Consider the following 23,855-nt stretch of genomic DNA (forward strand, 5'->3'; position numbering starts at 1 on the left):
ATCCTAGCGGCAAGAAGCTTAGACATTATTGCATGAGGTGCCGAGTTCGAGTCCTCTTTCTCCTATAGTATAGCTGTATAGGAGTTTATTTGTAATTTTATTTGTAATTTCTTCCCTTATATAGAAGTTAATTTAAATAAAAAAAATAGGAGTTTATTTGTAATTTTATTTGTAAGTTCCCTCCTATAGTATAACTGTATAGGAGTTTATTTGTAATTTTATTTGTAATTTCTTTCCTTATATAGAATTTAATTTAAATTTAAAAAAATAGGAGTTTATTTGTAATTTTATTTGTAATTTCTTCCCTTATATAGGAGTTAATTTAAATTAAAAAAAAATCCATCAGAAATTTATTTATAATTTCTTCCCTTATATAAGAGTTAATTTAAATTAAAAAAAAAATCCATCCCCTTAATATCCCTTTAAGTGAAGCGTGGATTTGGATTCCTCACGTCTCATTATTTTATAAAAAAAGAAATTAATGTTTTTATATTTTATTTTATCAAAAAAATAATGAACTGTGAGGAATGTTGTGTTTCTTTCCACCGGAATCCAAATACACAACCATCTCTCTTTTATTTTGTCCAACACCCTAATAATCACAATGGGCTAGTTGATAACTAAAAAATCATGAACTTTAATTTCATAATAATATAATTTCTATTTAAACATTATAATTTCAATGTACACAACCGAGATTTTTTATATTTAATGACAATATACAAGGATCAATTTTTGTTTTCACTACCAGTAAATAAAAATATTCACAACTCTGCAACTCTGAAGTAATTGGGGTTGTAAATTTATGAAACCCATTAGCAATAAAAATTTGGAGAGTGGAAAACACACATTTCAATTGTTAAACCCTGCAAAATATTTTAGGGTTTTAAAGTATAGACATCCAATCCTTCACCTCCGAAGCAAATTGATTAGCAATGGCATCTTCGATTTGCAAGCACGCCGCCTTCGCACCATCTCCGGCCACCTTCCGCTCCACCAAATTCCCCATCCTCCCAGTCTACCTCATCCGAAATGGGCGCCGTCCATCCTCCGCCGCCGTCTTCTGCTCCCTCCGCCCTCACTACATCCCCAACCACATCCCCGACCCTAACTACGTCCGCATCTTCGACACCACCCTCCGCGACGGAGAGCAGTCCCCCGGCGCCACCATGACCACCAAGGAGAAGCTCGACATCGCGCGCCAGCTCGCCCGCCTCGGCGTCGACATCATCGAGGCCGGATTCCCCGCCTCCTCCGACGCCGACTTCGAAGCCGTCCAATTGATCGCCCGCGAGTTCTCCAGCGCCGATTCCGGCCTTGTTCCGGTGATTTGCGGCCTCGCGAGGTGTAATAAGAGGGATATCGAGCGGTCGTGGGAGGCCGTGAAGCATGCCAGCAAGCCTCGGATTCACACATTCATCGCCACCAGTCAGATTCATATGGATTTCAAGCTGAAGATGACGCCGGGTCAAGTGGTTCACAAGGCCACCACTATGGTTGCTTATGCTCGGAGTTTGGGCTGTCGAGATGTTGAGTTTAGCCCCGAAGATGCGGGAAGGTCACGCCTTCTCATTTCATTTATCTCCTTCTATAATTAATCAATTATTTGATAATGAATCGAATGAAATTGAAAAAAAATTAGGGAGAAGCTTCAAATTAATACTGCAATTCTAGCTCAAATTAAACTTTTCTGAATATCTAAAACAACAACAGCAGCAATCAAAGGATTCAAACTGCTACCACAACCAATAGCAGGCATTTGATGAACTCGTTTAGTGTGTTTGATGTTTTGTCCCCCTAATTTTAATTTGAGGATCATAAATTGGTAGTTGGGGTGCACTATGAATTCTGAAAATTTTCTGATTGGAAGAGGACAATGAGTGTCTGGTATAGATTTTGCGGCCTAATGCAACCTGCTAATTTGTGAATTCATCTTTCTTTTTGTTTGGTTTCTTGCAGGTCAGACAGAGAATTCCTTTACCGAATTCTGGGAGAGGTTATTAAGGCCGGGGCAACAACTCTTAACATCCCTGATACAGTAGGCTACACACTGCCCTCTGAATTTGGGCAGCTAATTGCAGACATAAAAGCAAACACCCCTGGAATTGAAAATGTCATTATCTCAACACACTGTCAGAATGACCTTGGACTTTCTACTGCTAATACTATTGCGGTATGTATTTCTCACGCTTGGAGTGCTTAACATCTAAATTCAGGTTAGATATTGACACTGGCGCTTATCTCAATCCCAACTTCAGGGGGCATATTCAGGTGCAAGGCAAGTAGAGGTTACCATCAATGGGATTGGTGAAAGAGCTGGTAATGCATCACTAGAGGAGGTGTGTTCTCCTTCTCTTTTATTTTGCTTTTTTTTTTGGGGGGGGGGGTAACCTTAATTAATTATTTGAACGTCCTAAATCTACCCCTAGCGGGTTTTTTCTTTCCTTAGAATGAAAGGCACAAAGTAATCTGTATCATGATAGACATTTCACGGCATAAACTTTGAGAAGCTAGTTTCCTGTATCTCAAGTGGTTAGGTTTCTTATCATTAAAATTAAGAAACATGGTAGATGGGGCCCTTAATGGTTTTTTTTATTTGGCACATCATAATTTATATTTTATATCTCTTGGCATCAAATAACAGTTACCTTTCTGTCGAGAACCCAGTTGGCTCAGGGACTATCTAGGTCCCCTTATGATCCTCTGATTGAGAATATGTTTCTCTTTCTGATCCACTGCAGGTTGTAATGGCCATAAAATGCCGTGGGGAGCAAGCTCTGGATGGTCTTTACACAGGGATCAATACTCAACATATCATCATGGCGAGCAAGATGGTACACTATCCTCTGTATCATTATGATTGTTGACTTTTTCTTGAGATATAAAGTCATAAACTCACTTTACAGATATGCATGTTTTCACATTGTTGAACACTGTGTTCAGGTAGAAGAATATAGTGGGCTGCGTATCCAGCCACACAAAGCAATTGTTGGAGCTAATGCTTTTGCTCATGAAAGTGGAATTCATCAGGTTGGTGTTTGATGGTTCTCTTTATGCAAGAGTCTTCTGCATTTACATTGAATTATACCTTTGGTTGATTGGTTGATTTTGATCTACCTTTTTTCATTTATTGCAAACATTGAATTTTTAAATCAGTAAATCTATGTCTTACCATGATAAAAAAAACACACTGTCTTACCTCTTGTTTTGCAGGTGGTAACTTTCCAATGAGTTCCTAATAGAGAATAGTATGAAAAATAAATTAAAGAAACTTGGAAATAATTATCATTTTCTATCCTGAAAAGTTATTCTTTAGTTTTTGGACCTTCATCAGTTCATCTTATAATTAGTGAACTTGCCTGTTGAAGTTTTTAAGGAATATCTCAACCATTGAATTTTGAATGTGTAAAAACAAACAAATGATTATAAATGTTCGATGCTGTTTGGATCTCATAATTTTCTCTGTTTAATCTGAGTTGGACCTTTTAACTGTTTCAAAAAATTTCTTGTTTATACATTTGATCTGAGCTTTTTCTGCAGGATGGAATGCTGAAACATAAAAACACATATGAAATTATATCTCCTGAAGATATAGGACTTCTTCGTTCTAATGAATCTGGTATCGTGCTTGGAAAACTCAGGTATGCTGGACGTAAATGCTGTTGTATGCCTTACTACTCTCTTGCCCCTATTTCTGCAATCTTCATTGTTGTCCTATAATTGCAGTTTTCAAGTTCTATGATACTTATCTTCCTTTTAAATTGTTAATAAGATACATTAACTAAAATGCCATTATTCTGTGCCCTTGTCAGTTTGTATTAGTGCTGTAACTAACACTTGATTGTCACTCAGGTTAAAGATTCATGTGCAAACCCATGTGCGGCAACACTGAGAATTTGGCATCCTTTTTACATATAGTGAAAGTAGGAAATGAACAAAATACAGAGCTGCTATCTTCACTGTGTTGTCTTTGCAGTTTCTTGCTACTGAATAATCACAAGAAACAATCAAAAGTAAATTTCATATGCTAACCTGTATGTAATCACAGTTTGACCTGAAAAAGGCACAACAATTATACCGTACAAGTAATTGTCATCTATTTGACCTGAATTCACCAGGTCAAGGGGTCACAGTTTCAATAGGGTGACTTTGGTCAACCAATGACATCAAAGCTAATAGGCATGTGTGTCTCATAATATCTAGAAACATGATGATCTCTCAATCCTCATTGTCAAGTCAATCTTTGTTAGTTACTTAGTTACTTTCTAGATTATTGTTGTTTTCATGATGGTCATCAGCACATGTTATGGAATATCAGTATTCATTGTAATGTTCTATTCATTCTTTTTTCTTCAGTGGACGCCATGCTTTGAAAGCCAAAATGCTGGAGGTAAATTGCAATGTTAAGCTTATCTTTCAACTATTAAAGTAGGTTCTGCAATTGTTCCACCTATGCATCAACGTTTTTTGCAAATGAATCTGCAGCTTGGGTATGATATTGATGGAAAGGAACTTGATGATCTATTTTCACGCTTTAAAGCCGTAGCTGGAAATAAAAAGGTACTGGTTGAAATCTACCAAGACAGATGTAGAAGAATGGAAGAATGTGTTGCATATTATGACTCCTTATACTGCATATAATATTATAATCCAACCATCTCTCTCCCTCTCCTGCCCTGGTTGTAACTGATGTGCTACTCAGCCAACTATACATGCACATAAGTTAAACTTTATAATATTGACTACTATGTCACTCATGTTTATATTCTGTTGATGTTCCAGAATATAAGCGATGATGACCTAGTAGCCCTAGTTTCAGATGAAGTTTTCCAGCCGCAAACTGTTTGGAAACTTGAAGATGTACAGGCATGTCTATAACTTTCTTAATAGTGGTTAATCAATAGATATAGTTGTGGTACATTAAGATATTCCATTAAATTATTATACTTTTACCTTGTCTCGACAGGTTACATGTGGATCTCTTGGCCTTTCAACCGCAACAGTCAAGCTCATTCATGCCAACGGTGATGAGCGTATTTCTTGTTCGGTTGGGACTGGACCTGTTGATGCAGCATACAAGGCAGTAGACCTTGTTGTTAAGGTTAGAAACTTCAAAACATTTAAGCTGTTCTACACTGTTTTGCCTTTTTAATTTGATCAAGCGACATCTTCGAAATTGGTGTCTTCTGCTGCTATAAAAGGGAATAGAACTATACACGCATGTACAATGCATCAAAATTAGTTGATTTGAGTTTCTGCTTCTAAGCATTTTGTGCAAGCAAATAAGTTTCATAGTTTGTTTTTCTTGTAAATATCACTTTTTAGTCTGTGAATTAGGGATCTCAAACCTGTATTATATAAATTTTACTCTTGATTTATGAACAAAATGTTGTGAGGATTTATAGGCAGGTTGAAATTACTTGTCATCATTGGCTATTGGGGTTTAAGGGCCTAATGGCTTTATATCTCATAAGACAACACCTGGGCCTTGATGTTTGGACATCAAGATTCTCTTATTAGTTCTCTATTCGTGTAAATTATAATCGTACGAAACTAGCTTATATAGAGTTTTGCTTGCTTGCAGGTTCCTGTAACACTTCTCGAGTATTCCATGAGTGGTGTTACTGAAGGCATCGATGCTATAGCCACAACACGGGTTCTAATTCGTGGCGAAGATAGTGTAACAGCTACTCATGCTTATACAGGAGAATCTGTCAACCGCGCATTTAGGCACTGATATACTTTGCATCTTTCAATTTTTTTCTAAAGGATGATAAAACAGAAAAAGATTGATTTTTTGAATTGTCATTTTTAACACTTTCTTCTTCTATATAACCAGTGGGACTGGAGCATCCATGGACATCGTCATCTCAAGTGTTCGAGCCTATGTTAATGCCCTCAACAAGCTCCTGGGCTTCAAGAACCGCCTAAAAACTGAAGATCCCAACCAAAGCAAGGTAATGCAAACATTATAAGTGAAAAAATAGCACTTGAAGTAACATAAAGTTGGGAGCATTGTCTTCGTCTCGAGTTATTTGTCGATATTCAGTTGATCTTGTTTGGATTTTCTATATGGTAAGTGGGAAGAAGAGAGGGGTGATACATCTTTGTTATATCAAGTATCTATTAGAACTTAGAAACCTAGTTGAAGTCGGAAGATGTGTAACTGGTGAATGTGATTCATAACATTTGCAACTTGTAATGATTTGTGCTTAGCAAATAGTGAAATGATTGCAACTGTTTGTTGACTGCGACTTAGCTCTTGCTGCTTAAAGCAAACTGGAGAGTGTTTGTTTGGGAATTTCGAAATTAGGAAAATTGGTTTTCAGATAATATGTTGTGGGAAATTAATGAAGAGAATTTTGACTGTGGTCTGTAGATGTGAGTGAAATCATTGATTGTTCAGCAATTTTCGGACATTTACACCTAGCAATTTCAATAATTACAATGCATTTCCCATTCAATAATTACGATACATTACCTATAAATATATATATCCAACAATCATGCAACAGCGAATTACAGAAGGACGACCATTTTTGAATCCCTATCTCACCACTGAATTTACCATTATTTTATTTATTCTCCGCTTGTTTTTTGGTTTCCTTTACTTTTATTTTTGTTATAAATTTATATAAAAAATTAATTTAAAATACAAATAGTTATCTTTGGAATCTAAGAATAAATGTGTAAATATATCATATTGAAAAATATAGCAAAATTCAATTTTAAAGCTCTCTTTGCTTTTATAAAGTCTATTCTTTAGTTCGTTTATTTTTGATTTACATTGTATTTTATCTTGAGTTATTTGAATGCGAATAAAAATTAAATCTTCAGCTAATTAGATATGTAAATATATCATATACTAATATTGTTATATTTTATTTAAAAGCTCTGATTTTTATATTATTAAAAATATACCATCTATTTATCATGGAGTAGAAAATAGTAGGTAATTATGCATAATTGTTGTTAAGGACGTAATCCATTCGTCCACCATTTAAAATACCATATGAAGTAATAACAAGTATTGGCAAAGTGATGAAGTATTAATACTTGTTATGACGAAATCACGATCGATTTCCCCGACATTTTAACGATTATTATATATAAACTAGCTCCTTTAAATCTTGATTTGCGTCAAAACAATGTTCATGTGTCATATACTTAATAAATACTGTAAAAAAATGCTCCAATTATGATACACCACTTTTTTGACGTAATTTACGATCCAACTTAAAATAAATATAAAAGGGGCTGCCACAATTTTTTTGTATATCACTTTTCTGACAATAAAAACGAAAAATTAATACTATTAGTATTGCTTCCGTCACAACTAAGTTAGAGTCTTGCTTCCGTCACAACTAAGTTAGAATCGTATTCCTTTTTTAGATTGTTTCAACTAAGTTGAGTTATTTCATTTTTTGATATAAAACAAAATATTTAATCACTTTTACTTAATTCTAATCTACCTTACTCTCTCTTATTTTTCATACTCTATTTCTTTCTCTTATTTAATTTTATTTATATTTATTCCATTTAACACAATTTTTTAACATTTGTGCCTAAAAGTTTTGCCTAATTAGAACAACCCAAGTACTATATACTAATAGGGTGAACTACGGAAATGGTCTATGAACTTTGCTTTTTGCACATCAATAGCCCATGTGCTAAGGTATAGTCACATTCGTCGTAATTTTTCACTTATCATCACAATTTTGCACCAAAAATTCCCCAATGCATGAAGGACATTTTTGGACTTTCATAAAATTGGGATATCTAGATACTGAATATGATATTTTCTCTCTCTCTAGTACTGTTGAGTATGATATTTATTACTATTTGAGTGTTTGAAATGATATTTTTCACTTTGCTTTTTCAATTACTTTATGTCAATTTGTCTCTCTCTCTCTCTCTCTTTCTCTTAGACTTTTAAAAAATAAAAAATATATATATATATATATATATATATATATATATTAATTATAAAAATACCTTAAAGTTAAATTTAATTTAAATTGTGATTCATTATTTTTTAATATAAAAAATTAAAATATTTTAATAAAAAAATAATCGAATCACAATTAAAATTAAAATTAAAATAAAAAATGTAATATTATAATTTAGCTGTGATTTGATTATTTTATAATTTTTAATATTAAAAATAATCTAATCACAATTAAAATTAAATTTATAAGTTATTTTTATAATTAATATATTTAAGAATTTATAGTGATTTTTATTTTTATTGTTTACTTTTAAAAAGTTCAAGAGAAAGAGAGATAAAGGAGATTTGTGATAAAATGATTGAAATAGTAAAATAAAAATATCATTTCAGACACATAAGCTATAAGAAAATATCATACTCAATACTAGAGAGATATAGAAAAAATATTATATCAATTACCTAGATATTCCATTTTTATGAACATTTTTGGTGTACAATTGTGAAGGGAAGTGAAAAAATACCATGATTGTGATTACACATTAGTTCAGAAACTATCTTTGATAATTTATAAATTCAGAAATTATTGACGTGAAAATATAAAGTTTATGGACCATTTGCGTATTTTACTATTACTAATATTAAGTAGTGATTTTACTTTTAATTTTTACCCGTGAAAGGCAATAGTTCTAAATTTGAAATTCCACCAAAATTTGTTCTGATTCATTATTTTGTATAGCTCAAAGTACAACTATTTTCCGATGTCAGCACAATCTACACTCGTGGCGAATTCGTTGAATCTAGACGGCCGCGCCGCCGCCGCAGGTCACTGTAGTTTCTTCGATACTCTGGTGGAATCGACGCCTCACAGTCTCAGCACTCTACAATCTTCCAACGGTTCAGGCAATTTCACCGACGAAGCCGATAATTCTACAATCATCAGCGCTTCAATTCCTGTGGAAGAAAGTATCCACACCGACACCGTTCAGGCGTCCGGTGCACAAATTGGTGCGGTGAGAACCGAGGAAAAAGAGCACGAAGAAGTGCAGGTTAACTGTTCGACGAAATGCGTGAGTGAAGAAGTTCCGACGATCGACCACACTGAACTTATTAATAACGATGAGAATGGTAGTAAGAGGAATTGGAAGCAGCAAGAGGCCAAGGAGAAGAAGCCTAGACGAAGGGGGGGAAAGTGTAGGAGAAACAATTCGGGGTTGATGAGCTGTAATCCTGTTGAGAGGAGAGAAAAGAAGGGGCTGATGTATTCGAGAGGGGAGTTGGAGGCTCTGAGGTTTGATATGATTGATGAACAAAAGAAGAAGTGGTTTGAGATTTATTGCAGGCTTGGTCCGGCAGTGGTGGATGAGTACGATGGACTGCTCAAATTGGATACAGCTCGTGAGAAAGATAGCATCCCGGGCTTCGACTTTGATCCTCGCCCTCAGTTTCAGAAATATGCTAATTTGGGTATTCTCTTCTTAATTCTTCTTCGTTTGTGTATACGTTTTGTAAATGTTAGGGCCTTGTGGCTGGAAATCAGATTTTGTAATTCCTTTTATCTTGTGAATGTCTTTCTGTGGTTGTGTCAATTTGATGGGTTAGTTTTTTCCATGTGCACGGGTGTGACGGCTGCATTTGGGAAAGGAAAACATATGATTATCTTTGTGCATTGAAGAATGTTGTCTAGGATTCGTTAAAACCTTGTTTAAGAATGGTGTGTAGGATTTGTTAATGCCTTGTTTTATTTATATAGATATATTTTTCTTAAACATTTACTCCCTTCGTCCTGAAAAGTATGAACATTTGGTTCAAACCGAGTTTTAATGTATAATTGGTAAAGTAAAAGTGATACTAAAGGATAGTGAAGTAGTGTTAGTTGAGAGTGGCCTCCACATCATTAGTAGTGTTGTGTAATTGTATAAGTTGTAAATAAAATGATGTGTAGGGTTAATGTGTTGTTTAACTATTCCAAAATTAGAAAGTTCATACTTTTCAAGGACGGAGGGAGTATAATTTATTGGTTCAGATATCATTTGAATTTCATTTCACCTAGCTGCTTAAGTAAGGAATAGGAAGTTAGCTTTAGGAAGTTGAGTTGTTCTTGCCTACATGTGCAAACTTTTCTTCTTGAATTTCAGGTAAATAATTTGTGTTTTGGTTTGCATTATCTTTATTAGTTATTTGAAGGATTAGCTAATGGGTTAACATACATTTTCTGGTGAAGTGTGCCCAAAAGATGAAGGTGATCACCTTGATAACTTGAACGAGTCAGATCCTTCCTCTTTTCCTCCTATTAGCGATGAAAGAGGGTCATCAGCAGTGGAAGAAGACTATTGCGAAGATGATGATAGTGATGAAGAGTACAGTATTCAGAGGCCTGCCTTTTCTGTCACAGGAGAACCTGACTTTGACTCTGGCCCTCCGCTGGATGGACTTGAATATCTTAGGCGTGTAAGGTACCAGTTTCATCTTTGCTATTCATGTTTATTTCTCTTGTTTGTTTTTGTGATTAATACATGTAAGAACCTTGAACTTTCCTATCTGATGCTGGTGTTGCTTTTGCTTATCTACTATTTTCAAAACCTTAAAAAAAACTTATTAGCAAACGTATCATTTTGTGTGCATGTTGTGATTATGAGGATGTTCAGATGATCTGATAAATTTTCTGCATTGGCCAATTTATTTAGTTGCTGCAGTTCTGAACTCAGAAGCGCATCACTTGTTTTGTAGGTGGGAGGCTGCTAGAATCCCCAAGGTAAAAGTTGTAAAGGTCAATAAAGTCAAAGAACAGAGTGTGTATATGCCTCAAATTCCCGATGTTATCAAGTGCCCCGAGAAATTGTTGCCTCTCAAACAGTGGGAAGACAGTTTTCTTTCTGATTTTTCACAGCTGAGAGAGGTTAATATTGCAACCTTCACTTACCTTCAATACCTTTTCATCTAGTATATCTTAGAACTATGTTTTCTTGTATCTTGTAGCAGCTAAGTAATGCTACTGGTTATAATGTTTTCATGGACATGAATGGAAAACTATTTTGTCCCAGGCTTTTGCACGGCTAGACCTTGAAGACCCCAGTGCAGAAACATCAACCAAAGAGGAATTTTTGAATCAGATGGTTGAGAGTGATAACACCTCTGAGAAATATGTCAGCTTAGAATCTATAGATGGTTCTTGCATCTCGGAGACTACTGATGCCAATTCCAGCCCATCTTCTCCTCAAAGCTCCATTGATCTCCCCACCCTCTCTGCAATTCTGAAGATGGATTCTGCTGCTCGAACTTCTCTACTGAAGAAACGAGTGAACTCTGTGTTGAACGTAGACATATTAGCATACAAGGATAGTTTATGGCTGTTTGCCCTTTGTGTAGCACTAGATTGGCCCCTCCACGCAGACACAAGCGCAGCTCTTCGTTCATTACTGCGGAAGTGTGCAAGCTTGCGAGCTGCAAAAACAGAGGTAGACGATCAAGTTATTGCTCTCAACATCCTTGTGACGATAACAGGCAAGTATTTTGGACAGCTCGAGCGAGAATGAATGAGTTTCTGCCTCTCACAATGTTTGCTTCTTAGATGGATGGATGGATGCATATATTGCTTTTGTTATCACTATCTAGACGTGGATTGTGAAGAGGCAAGCTCACTGCCCATTCACTTTTTTTTAGAGACAGTATCACTGATCTCTATATTAAAAAGTATGATGTGGAGAAAAGCTCATATGAATCTTGATATCCTTTACCTTTTCTAGTTATTTTGTCTCTAGACATCTACAACTCATCTCTTAAATTCATTTCTTAACTATTGCATTCATAGCCTTGCAACAATTTTTTATCACATTTTTATTAAATAAATAACACCCACAACCCTTCTTACTTCCCTTAATCATTCACGGATCCCACTTATTTTATTCTTTTATATTTCTTTTATTTCATAACTAATTATTCTTATTTAAATAAAATACAAAATTCATTAAATTTGAAAATTATATTTTATTTAAAATAAATTAATTACATTATTGAAATCCTAAACATTTTATTGGAAGCGGTAAAATGCATAATATTCGAAGCTTTATTTGGTGTGCCCCAATTGTATTGGTTTCATCAAAGGAGCTTGAAGCGTTGACGGTTCTTCGTCTTCTTCTTCAATGGCCATGTTATGCATAATACAACACTCAAACATGAAGTCGGTGAGTATCTCCCAAAACCAAGCAAAACTCAGGGTTTTGATGCTTGTAGAATTCTAAATGCTTTTCGACATCATGCACAAAATGAACACGTTTACGTCTGCCCCTAACCCGCCCTCGAACATGACTTGAGATCCACGTTTTGAATGCCCTAACTCCTCTTTTACAAACTGCTGATGATGAAGATGAATTGATGGTGTTGGCAATTGAAACATAAAAATGAATATAATAATATCCCACATCGGTGTACACAAAGAGCTTAATCCACTATATAAGTCTCATGGGTCTCTCCTCTTATCACCAATTGGTTTTAGGATGGAACCCATGAATTTCTATCATGGTATCAGAGCAGGTCGTCGACTGTAGGTCATATTTAACTGACCCAGCAGTATATCTGGGCTGAAACCGAAAAAAATGACTGACCCAGCAGTATAACTGGGCTGAAAATTTGGGCCAGTGGTCCAACCGATCGAAAAAAACTGTCCAATCGATCATAAAAAAAAGTCCAACCCCTCCAAGATTCACCTTGAAGGGTTTGAGGGAGGGTGTTGGCAATTGAAACATAAAAATGAATATAATAATATCTCACATCAGTGTACACAAAGAGCTTAATCCACTATATAAGTCTCATGGGCCTCTTCTCTTATCACCAATTGATTTTAGGATGGAACCCATGGATTTCTATCATTCGATCGATTGGATTACTCGCCCAGTCAGCATCGGTGAATCCATAAATTCCTCGATGTTTATTCTTTTTGAACATTATACCATGTCCAACTGTTCCTTTGAGATACCGCACGATCCTCAAAGCAGCTTCAAAGTGATCTTTTTGCGGTCGATGCATAAATTGGCTCACTACCCCTACTGCATACGCAATGTCTGGTCTAGTATGAGAAAGGTAGATGAGTTTTCCCACCAAGTGCTGGTACTTGCTTTGATCTGCTAATTCAGCTTTCTCAGAGACCTGCAGCCCATGGTTCACTAGTATCGGTGTGTCGGCGGGTTTGCAATCAATCAAGCCTGTCTCCGCTAGAATATCCAGGATGTACTTCTTTTGTCTCAAGAAGATTCCTCCTTCGGACCGTAGTACTTCTATCCCTAAGAAGTATTTAAGATTCCCCCAATTTTTCATTTCAAACTCTTGGAATAAGCTCCCCTCTAGTCTTTCTATTTCTTCCGTATCATCTCCCGTGATAATCATATCATCTACATAGATGACCAGACACATGATTTTGTCCTCTCGCTTCTTCAAGAATAGAGTGTGATCTGAGTGACTTTGCCGAAACCCATATTTGGTCATGGCTTCTTTGAATCTCCCAAACCAAACCCTTGGGGACTGTTTAAGTCCGTAGATGGTGTTCTTTAGACGACATCCTTCCCCTTTTTCAAATCCCTCCGAGAATCCAGGGGGAGCTTCCATGTATACTTCTCTTTTTAGTTCCCCATGTAGAAATGCGTTTGTTACATCAAATTAGTGAAGTGGCCAGTCCCTATTTGCAGCAAAAGATAGGAGTACCCGAATGGTATTCATTTTTGCTACTGGTGAGAAAGTCTCATCGTAGTCAACTCCGTAAGTCTGGGTGTAGCCCTTGGCGACTAGTCGTGCTTTGTATCTTTCTAAGATTCATCTGGCCTTCGTTTGATAGTGAACACCCACTTACATCCAACTGCTTTCTTTCTGTCCGGGATTTTGCATTTCTACCATGTGCCGTTTCTTTCTAAGGCTCCCATTTCTTTCATCATCGCCTCTCGCCAGTGTTTGTGTCTCCATGCTTCTTCCACAGTACATGGAATCTCCTCTTCTTCATATAGGGCGGCCTCGAATGCGTGTGCCATCTCTGAGAGGTGTCCCTTAGTTAGGTTCACGACCGAGTACTTACCTTTTCTACTGATGACGTCGGGGCTATATCGTTTCGATGGAACTCCTCTGTTGGCCCTTGGAGGAAGTTTTTACCCTCCGAGTTCTTCACTGATCTGTTCTTCCAATAGATCACAAATGTCTGACTCACTTTGTGAGACTGCTTCGGCCTCATTATCTGTCTCAGGGTCAGTTTCGCCAACGCATACCAAATCAGTCGGAGTTTGAAGAGTACTTACAGGGGATACCAGTAAGGGATCTTCTTGGATGGTGTCACTATTTGGTGCGGGTTGTATTTCTTCTTCAACTTCTTCTTCTCTTGGGCCTTGAGTCGATGAGCTGTTCTGGGCTGGTAACCAGCTTAGTGGATCACTCTGACTCTCCCCCTGACCGCTAAGTTGGTTAAAAAAATAGTTTGTCTCAAGGAAATCGCAGTTCATAGTGGTGAACAAGCGATTGGTTTTAGGGTCGAAGCATCTATAACTCTTCTGTGAGATCCCATACCCCACGAAGACACATTTTATAGCACAGGGGGCTAGTTTATTTCGCTCATGCTTTGGGATGTGTACAAATACTGAGCATCCGAAAACTCGAGGCTGCAAGGTCAAAGGTAATGGTATGTGGGCTAACGTCTAGAGGGCTTGCATGGGTGTTTGCAGGTCAAGAGTTCTAGACGGTAATCGGTTTGTCAGATAGACAGATGCGGCAACAACTTCGGGCCAGAAGTGTTTGGGGGTGTTAGACTCAATAAGCATGGCTCTAGCCATTTCTAGGAGGGTGCGATTTTTCCTTTCTAATACACCATTTTGTTCTGGGGTGTATGGGCATGTGGTTTGGTGGACAAGGCCTTTATCGTGATACCATGTTGAGAAAGGAAAGATACCAAAGAATAAAAGCAATTATGGACCACAATTATGCTCCAAAAATAGAATAGGAAAATTGATAATTGATTGATACTTAATTGATCTTATACCTTAATTACATATGTATCATCCCTATACAAAGAGGGAGTCTCTGCAGTAATAGAATCATCATCGAATTATCAATTACAATACCTCTTCATTCTCCAATTATGCCTAATATCCCATTCAAGAGATGGGACATGGGAGTCGCAAAATTGTTTAAAAGAAGTCAACTTTTTGGTTCAAATTGTGTTCCTACTCTTCACCGACAATATGATTTGTATTTCGTTGTTCATTCAGTCTGTTTCGCATATGAAAAAAAAAACTGTATGCATTTTTAATTGTTACATAAATTATTGTTTGCTACATATTCCTTAGATTAAATTAACGGACAACTTGGCTATATTTGGTATTGGTAGGTAATATATTCGTTTTTGCATGGATTTCTGTCAAAGTCGTGTGATTTGTCTACTTCTAACTTATTTATATTTCCATTGCAAATGTGAAAAGCATGACTTAACAAAGTTTGAGCCCATTCTTTGGGGTTAGAGGTTGGCCTTCCTAAATTGACCAGTCTAAATATTAGTAGTATATGATAATTGCGTTACATTTTATTCTGATTTACTCAGCTCATTTTAGCCTATCTACTTTGTATTTTTTACTATGCTGGAATGAACACATTTGATGTAATTTTTCACAAAAATAAAAAATTAATCGGCTTAGTTAAGAAATCAAGCTTTGTTATAAAAGATAGAGAGATGCAAAGATTAATCCTCCAGTTTAAAACAAGAGTCCGCAAAGAGGTGCTAACTATTTACCAATATCCTTAATTATTCTTAATCACATGATAGTTGCACCTGAATAATTCAATTTCATCACCACTTTTACACTATAAATAGCACCTCTGCTTCCCACATTTCTCATCACATTCAAAGCAAATACTTCATTGCTTTTCCATCTATTTCTCTTACTTTCAAGCTTAAAAACCATAACCATGGTTGCCATCACTTATGATATGGAGGTTACTTCCTCACTCCCAGCTGCAAAGATGTTCAAAGCCATGGTTCTCGACGCCGACACTCTCATTCCCAAGATCATGCCTCAGGCCATCAAGAACGTGGAGATCGTGGAAGGAGATGGTGGCGTTGGCACCGTGAAGATCATTCATTTTGGTGAAGGGAGTCAGTATAAGAGCGCTAAGCACCGCGTGGAGGCCATTGACAAGGAGAACTTGACACACACCTACAGCATCATTGAGGGCGACGCTCTTGCAGGTGTCCTCGAATCCATTACTTATCATATCAAGATCATCCCAACGGAAGATAGAGGATGCATCTGCAAGAACAGAAGCATTTACAACACCAAAGGCGAGGTCGAGATTAATGAGGAGAAGATAAAGGAAGGGAAAGAGAAGGCAATGGCTATGTTCAAGGCCATTGAGGCATATGTTCAAGCCAATCCTGACTACTAGAACCATTCTCAATAATCATCTCTGTTTTCTGTTCAATTATTGTAATAGAATAACAAGTCTCAGTGCTGGTTTTCTGAGTGAATGTATTGAATTTGAATTACAAGTTTGCATTTGATGTTATGTAATGTTTTTTATATTGTCTTACTCTATATTCCAAAGTTGCAACTCCATATTTTTTTAGAAAACTAGGTAAAAACTTTTGCAATTGAAAATAAAAAGTAACTATCTCACCACATCGGTGTCAAGAGAAAAATGAAACTAGTATATAAATCCCACTGGCACTACTCCTATCACCAATTGGTTTTAGGACGGAACTTATGAATTTTCTATCATGGCATCAGAGCGGGTCACCAATTGTGGGCCAAATTTAACTAACCCAACAGTATATCTGAGCTTAAAATTTGGGCCAATAGTCCAACCAATCGAAAAAAAAATTGGGTCAGTCGTCCAACCGATCAGAAAAAAGTCCAACCCCTTAACCCTATGAGGATTTGAGGGATGGTGTTGCAATTCAAACTAAAAAATAATAGATTCCATGGATTTCTATCAAAAACTAGATTTCTTAGCTTTAATTAAACAAGAAAGAGAAAACAAAAGAATGATCAAACCGAGGAAAGTATATTTATATATAAAATATTACACCTTAATAGCAACACAACAAATTTGAATTCACAAAACCTGCATACAAAGCAATAGCAATTGACATATTACAAATTGAGTATCACACAAACCTCTTATATGAGAGAGATTGAGATAGGAAATGAAGGCTTCGTCAAGACGACGATTTGGTAGTAGAGGGATTGAACGGAAGCTGTTCAGCGCAGGAGAGCACTTCATGGGGTCCTGCTTCCTCTCGACCAACGCCCAACAAGTCGAGATAATAGAGGTAGTGAGAGATGATGTTGTTCATGGGATCAATGTCACCCTGCCCGCAAGTGAGCTCACCGTACAAAAGATTCATAGTGCTTCCGAATCCAGGAGCTCGTCTTGCCAACGTGTCGTTCTTGGTGGGTTTCCAGTTCCCAACAAAGACATCGTGCGCAGATGGCTGTTTCCGTTTCACGGGCGTCATCCATCTGTAGATTGCAGCCTGGAAGGCAATGGTGGCATTTTGTTCAACGTATTCCGGATGGTTCAACAAATCCTGATTTATACCTTTACCAATTGCTCCGTAGTTGTAGTTCCTGGAATGATATCACAACATACCGCATTTCTTATTTTACACGATCCTAGCAGACTCATAGCATATGACATAAAAATCGATGAAGTCTTATTCATAGCAGAGCAAGGTTAACCAAAAAATGGATAAGTTTTATTCGGAGGAAGTATGAAAATAGCTTGAAGAGAGAGACAAAAATTACCAATAGATTGGAATAGCTCCACGGCCGTAGTATTCTGCTCCAGGAGCGCATGGATACTCGTATTTGTAGAATTCATCACAATATTTTTGGCTGGGACTCATTTCTTTGTTGAAGCATAGACCCCATGCTAGCGGTCCACCCGTAGCCACTCCATAACCACCTGCATCATTCTCACACTCATCAGTTTGCTACCCGATAGATGTTTTTCGCAAGTGAAGATAAGAGTCAGTATTGTAGGAAATGCAAACTCTATATATCGTACTAACTTCAAACTATGATCTGGGCCGTTAGAAAATGTCAAAAGATGACAAAATAACATGGACAGAAAATGTCAATGCAGTATTAACGGTTGACGTTGTGGTGACATCAAAATCTTGAAATTTTACAATGTGTTCACTGTGTTGATGAATTTGAATTTTGTACAATGTATAGAGACTAGAGTTCGCATTTTATCACTACCTCAATATCGTATCTACCGTATTCTTTTTCGAAAGCCAATCAATAGCCGGATTCACCAACTCAGCCAAAAACCTTTTTTAACTTTTCCAAAAGTATTCAATATGATAGATTGCAGTAATAAGCAATAATCGCAACATAAAGCAACATTCTTCCAAAATAAGGAGGTTAGGACTCTGCACGGTTTTAACAGATTAAACGGAATGCGTGAGCCGGTAATGACTAATTTCAACGGCTTTGAAATACATAACAATCATATTATAAATAACTTAATCTGTCAATCATGCCAAACATATGGAAGTTAGCTAGTACTACAGAAAGACTAATTCCTGGCAGCTTATGGATATTATTTGACAGTAAACAACCAAATTCATACCAATTATAGACATAAACAGCATTACAATCACCAAAACATACAAAAAAAAGAATTAAGACAACCACAAACTAATCAAAAAATTATAGGGCACGATTTAGGTGGCGTTCGGTTTGTGATAAGCTAACAGTGAGATACAGCATAGGATAAGTGACTATAAGATTTGTCTAGGATTAAATTAGTCATAGATACAATCTAATCTTGACATATAGGTGTTGTTCAGTTGGCATGACTCGATTATCCATCTAGTATTAAGTTGTGGGATGATTTTAGTTGGAGTGTGTGACTATGATTGATTATCATATGATTATTCTTCTAAGATTAAGGCAGATCGGTTTCCTAGAGAAAATTGGACCAAGATATAATTAAGGTTTAAGTTGTGAGATTATTTTCGTTGGATGGAGTTGGCTATGACTAATAATTATATGAGTCGTGAGATTCAATCTCATTAACCAAACATAATACATGTAAGAACCGATCGGCTCCATATAAGATATATTGTACGGGGTCGAGCTTTTAAAAAAAACGCAATTGAACAGGAGATAATATTAATCATGATATTTAATCACAAATAATCATGTCAACGCCAACAAAACATAACAAGATTAGTAGTGAGATTAATTAATTCGAAATAGTAAAAAAAGTGAAAGGGAAGTAAGAGAAACTGACAAGAAGTTTTGCAGCCGACGTGGCCGAGGAAGGCGGCGATCTCCTTCATCTGCATGAGCTTGCCGCCGGTGGTGCCGAATCCGAGGTGCTCGAAGGTGGAGGCGGCGAGGATGAAGGAGCGGTAGTCCCAGAAGCCGACGGCGTGGGCGACGGGCGAATTCCTGTTGGAGAAGAGATTCTCGAACTGGTAGGTCTGGAATATGTCCGAGATGGTCAGATTGCAGCAATATTTGGAGTAGCCCTTGCACTCCCATCCTTGTTCGCACACCTTCTCCCCTTTCACGATCTTCACTTTGACTTCTTTGTCGGCCAAACACGCCGCAATTGCCATCACGCACATTACCAATCCGATCTTCGCGAATTCGCCGCTCCTAGCCTCCATTTTTCGGCTTAATTGCCGCAACAAATGTCAGAAATTGATTTTTTAGAAGATTGCAGCTTGTGATTTACTAATACTTTAGAGATTAAACGAAAAGGAAGGGTTTGCTACTACTTACACAGTTTCTCTCAGAATCAAGGAAAGAATTAAGATTTATTTTGTGTGCCAGAGAAGATGAGCGAGCGGAAAGGCAACCGACAACTAACTAATTATATCACTCTCTAACTCATAATTTATTGGCAATGGACGAGAATACCCTATCAACGATCAAAATCAACGGTTGTGATGAGATTTAGACACAGCCTGTCGATTCGAAGGTGTGACTGTGGGACCCCATCCATCTCTCTATTTCTGTCCAGTGCCCACCGACGCCGTCATTTACCACGTCAAATTTAAAATATTTACTACTAATAAAGTAGCTAAAAAAATTTAAAATTAAAATTAAAATATTTTTTTTCTCTTATTTTATTCTCTCTTTAATAACTCGTAAAATAATATCGCATAAAATCTTTTATCAAAATCAAATATTTCATATTTATTAACCTGGAATGAATATTAAAATAGGAAAAAAAAGAGAAATAAAATTCAAAAAAAAGCTAAAAAGACGACTTGATTACTTTATAACAAATAAAAAAATACTGCGATTATTCAACTAACCAGGTAAAAGGAGAACTAATATAAACAATTTGATTGCGATTGTCAGAAAATATAAGGATTTTTTAAAAGATTTTTACAAAAAAGTTTCTCTTTTAAATTGTCGTATTCACTATTAAGGCATAATTTAAGCTTTAAAAAAATATCCAAAATTATATTGTCCAGTTTGCGGCATTGAAGAGACGAAATGCCATGTAGTTATATATGTTGCCGACAAATTTATTACTCCCTTTATTTCATATCAAGTTCACTTTTCTTTTTAGCATTCCATCCGTGCTATGCAATTTTTTTTGCAATCATTAGTAGTGTTTTTAATCGTGTTTAGTGGTGGGCACTGATAATATATAGTAGATTGTAAATAAGATTTCACTTCGTCATAAAAAAAATACTAGAAATTTTAGAAATAGTATGGATTTTAATATACAATTAGTAAATAATAAATGTAAAGTGATTGAAGTATTGTTAATAGGAAATAGTCTCACGGTCATTGAGAGAAAGAAGCTATTATTAAGGGTTGGACCGTAATAAAAAATAATTTTAATTTTTATAGGATGGGGAATATTTAGGTATAAATACACATAAAAAAAATATCGCCACAAGACTCTGACCTTATATATAATCACATATAATGTTTTTGTAGCCAATTTTCAGACCAAAATACCCAAATGCCTTGAAGGGCATTTCAGTCATATTACCCTTTCTTGCAAGCATACTCTGCACACAGCTGCACTTTTGCAGACATTAGCTCTGCACTTTTGTCAAATCAAAGTTGATGTTTCTCAAGGCTGTGTACTGTCTATCTATATTTTAAGTGTTTGAAATTAATTTCTCTTCTCTCACTATAATTCATCCTTCCATTGTCTTTCGTCGTGTGATCCCTACCGTCGTATACCCTGTTGTCAATTCATTCTCTATAGCTGAGCTTCATATCACAATTTAGGTAACTTGCACTCTGACCGATTTGGGTCGATTTTTTGGGTGGAATTTGCAGCTGAATTTGGTTGTATTCAATTTAGGGTTTATGTGTGTTAGGCTGTGTCGTGCAATTTTTTTGGATTTCATTTCAAATCAAAGTTGATCTTTCCCAAGCTGTGTACTTCCCTCTATATTTTAAGGGCATGAAATTAATTTCTCTTCTCTCACTTCAATTCATCCTCCCATTTTCTTTCGTCTTTGATCCCTACCGTCGTATACTCATTTTTCAATTCATTCTCTATAGATGAGCTTGAGATCGCAATTTAGGTAAATTGCACTCTGACCGATTTGGGTCGATTTTGTAGCTGAATTTGGGTGGATTTTGCAGCTGAATTTGGTTGTATTCAATTTAGGGTTTATGTGTGTTAGGCTGTGTCGTGCATTTTTTTGGGGATTTCATTTCATAAATAATGACGTATAAGTTTTTAATATGTTTTGGGTTTTAATTTCCAATTCATGTCCTTGTTGCAATGTCTTCTTCAAGTTCTCAATCATTCGGGTCAAGTTTCAATTGGGATTGGCCTCATCCACAGATTGTGAACTGTAATCATGATCTTGAGGCTGAGGTTGTGATATCTAGGACGACTGCTAATCCTGGTCGACGTTACTATCGTTGTCCAATATGTAAGGAAGATGATTGCAGATTCTTCCGTTGGTTTGATGCGGGTCTATCACCAAGCCAAGACACTTACTTTCAAATAATCAAGCTCGAACGAGACAAGTTTGAAGAACAACTCTGATGCAAGAATATTGTGGAAGGTGTTCTTGAATATAAATTGTGCATGAAAAGTGACGAATGTGAAGATCTGAAGTTAAAATTAAGCATGAAGACTGATGAGTATGTACCTCTTAATTTAGAAATTGTTAAAACCAAAAAAATGTCCCGAAATATGAAGATTGTAATATTGTTGTTATGCGTTTGTAATTATTTTCCTAATGTAATGGTAACACTTTTCTTCTTCAATCAGTAAGAGGGGATTTTTTGGTACTAAACCTTTGAAGTTCCACTGTAAGTATAAGGGGTAAATAAATGATACTTTAATTATTGTACACGAATGAAGTTTTACAATCACGAATGAAGTTCTCGAATAGTTACATTAAACTAACACTCTGCAGTTTTATAATCACGAATGAAATACGCATCTTTTGGTGAAATACCACCCTACGTACAAAACTTTTTGTTGAATAACACCCGACGTACAAAACTTTTTGTGAAATAACACGCTACGTACAAAGTTAAAATATGCAGTACTCAATTAATATACGTATAGGTAGATATCAACAAATAAAGCATACACAAAAGTATAGTAATAAAATACAAACAAAACATGCAGTTAACTACAACTACATACAATAGCCTCCTCATGAAGCATAGACAAAAATATAGTCATAATGTTTGATCCTTACCAAGCATAGTATTTAATATCTGAATACAAGTGCCTTCCCATGATGATCCCTAACAAGCATAGTATTTAATATCTGAATAATGTTTGATAAAAAAAGGCTTCAGACACTAACAAAAACCAACACCATTGTTTAGACTTTTAAGGTTCCCAAATTTGATCACCGCGATATTCAATCCTGATCTCCGCGACGGCCACAACGTTGCGGCTGAGTCCTGGTCCGACGTGTGCTAGCCCTTGGACCAGTGGGATTGGTCTACAACAAACAACAAACCGGTCAAATTGACTGGCAATGTTTAGGAAATGAAAAGTGAAAAATTGATCTTGAACACTACCTCTTGGTTTGACCGCGTAGACCGACGTGTGCTAGGTCGTTCCCGCCGAGGTAGATTGGTCTGTAACAAACAAACCATTAAAATACAGGCCAACGGGTAGGGAATTCATATAATCGTACTGAATAATACCTCTTCATTTTGAAACACGTTAGACGACTCAGTCCTGTCACCACCGTCCGTCGTGGGTGGCTCACTGGGCTCACTGGGCTGTGAACTCTGTCCAACTTCGGTTCGAGCATCTACACGGGGATCATTGGTGCATGTTCTCCTGTTATGACCATCTTGTCGGCACCGACGACATCTGAGTACTAAGATTCGTCGTAGTGACTCAGATCCATCCTCATGATGACGAACCTAGGGCTCTTCAAGCCTCAGTTTCTTTGGCTGTCGACGCTGTCGCTTTGTCCTCGGGGGTGCCCGTTTAAATCCAACATCAGAAGTCTTGGGCCAATTATCCATCCCATTGATTGGGTACAAGACATTCTCGTACATAATCGACATTGTGGACCGTAAATAATAGCGGGAGACATAGTCTGATACGTCCTTCTCATTTGTTTATTGTAGCGATGGCATGAGTGCACGGGATCCCAGTCAGCTGCCATGATCTGCACGAGCAAGTAAATTCACGCATGTTCACTACATACTGGCCTGACGGTCCTGACACTTGGTACGAATCCTCTCCGTTCCATGTTGATCTCCAGGAAGAAGCCCTCATGTACAACTTATCCACAATCTCTTTGATAACGGGCGACAGTGTGTGATCGTATGTCTTGATCCACTGGCCTCTAATCTGAATCCTCTCTATTTGACTCGTCCGGATCTCCTCCAACATGGTAATAATGGTCAACTCTCGAGCAATTGCTATCTTCGAATTAAATGTCTCGCATATATTG

The 23,855-nt window shown here is 36.7% G+C and overlaps 4 protein-coding genes across 4 annotated transcripts; 3 read left to right on the forward strand and 1 right to left on the reverse strand.

The window, feature by feature from the left end:
• Positions 1 to 839: 839 nt before the first annotated feature.
• On the forward strand, positions 840 to 6,254 carry LOC121744550 (2-isopropylmalate synthase A-like). Its single transcript, XM_042138136.1, has 12 exons — positions 840 to 1,558; positions 1,960 to 2,173; positions 2,259 to 2,339; positions 2,742 to 2,834; positions 2,944 to 3,030; positions 3,541 to 3,641; positions 4,357 to 4,390; positions 4,486 to 4,560; positions 4,783 to 4,866; positions 4,967 to 5,101; positions 5,585 to 5,730; positions 5,840 to 6,254. The coding sequence occupies exons 1-12, from the start codon at positions 936 to 938 to the stop codon at positions 5,973 to 5,975; spliced, it is 1,809 nt and encodes a 602-aa protein (XP_041994070.1). The 5' UTR covers positions 840 to 935; the 3' UTR covers positions 5,976 to 6,254.
• A 2,386-nt stretch (positions 6,255 to 8,640) lies between these two features.
• On the forward strand, positions 8,641 to 11,716 carry LOC121796872. Its single transcript, XM_042195646.1, has 4 exons — positions 8,641 to 9,412; positions 10,170 to 10,401; positions 10,676 to 10,844; positions 10,990 to 11,716. Exons 1-4 carry the CDS (start codon positions 8,707 to 8,709, stop codon positions 11,479 to 11,481), a joined length of 1,599 nt encoding a protein of 532 aa, XP_042051580.1. The 5' UTR covers positions 8,641 to 8,706; the 3' UTR covers positions 11,482 to 11,716.
• Positions 11,717 to 15,740: 4,024 nt separating this feature from the next.
• LOC121744631 (major allergen Pru ar 1-like) lies at positions 15,741 to 16,501 on the forward strand. Its single transcript, XM_042138230.1, has one exon. The coding sequence runs from the start codon at positions 15,881 to 15,883 to the stop codon at positions 16,355 to 16,357; it is 477 nt and encodes a 158-aa protein (XP_041994164.1). The 5' UTR covers positions 15,741 to 15,880; the 3' UTR covers positions 16,358 to 16,501.
• A 455-nt stretch (positions 16,502 to 16,956) lies between these two features.
• Positions 16,957 to 19,862, reverse strand: LOC121744607 (chitinase-like protein 1). Its single transcript, XM_042138207.1, has 4 exons — positions 19,714 to 19,862; positions 19,217 to 19,605; positions 17,719 to 17,878; positions 16,957 to 17,541 (listed from the first exon to the last, which is right to left on the reverse strand). Exons 2-4 carry the CDS (start codon positions 19,596 to 19,598, stop codon positions 17,130 to 17,132), a joined length of 954 nt encoding a protein of 317 aa, XP_041994141.1. The 5' UTR covers positions 19,599 to 19,605; positions 19,714 to 19,862; the 3' UTR covers positions 16,957 to 17,129.
• Positions 19,863 to 23,855: the final 3,993 nt, after the last annotated feature.

The sequence above is a fragment of the Salvia splendens genome, chromosome 1, assembly GCF_004379255.2.
Source record: "Salvia splendens isolate huo1 chromosome 1, SspV2, whole genome shotgun sequence".
NCBI lineage: Eukaryota > Viridiplantae > Streptophyta > Magnoliopsida > Lamiales > Lamiaceae > Salvia > Salvia splendens.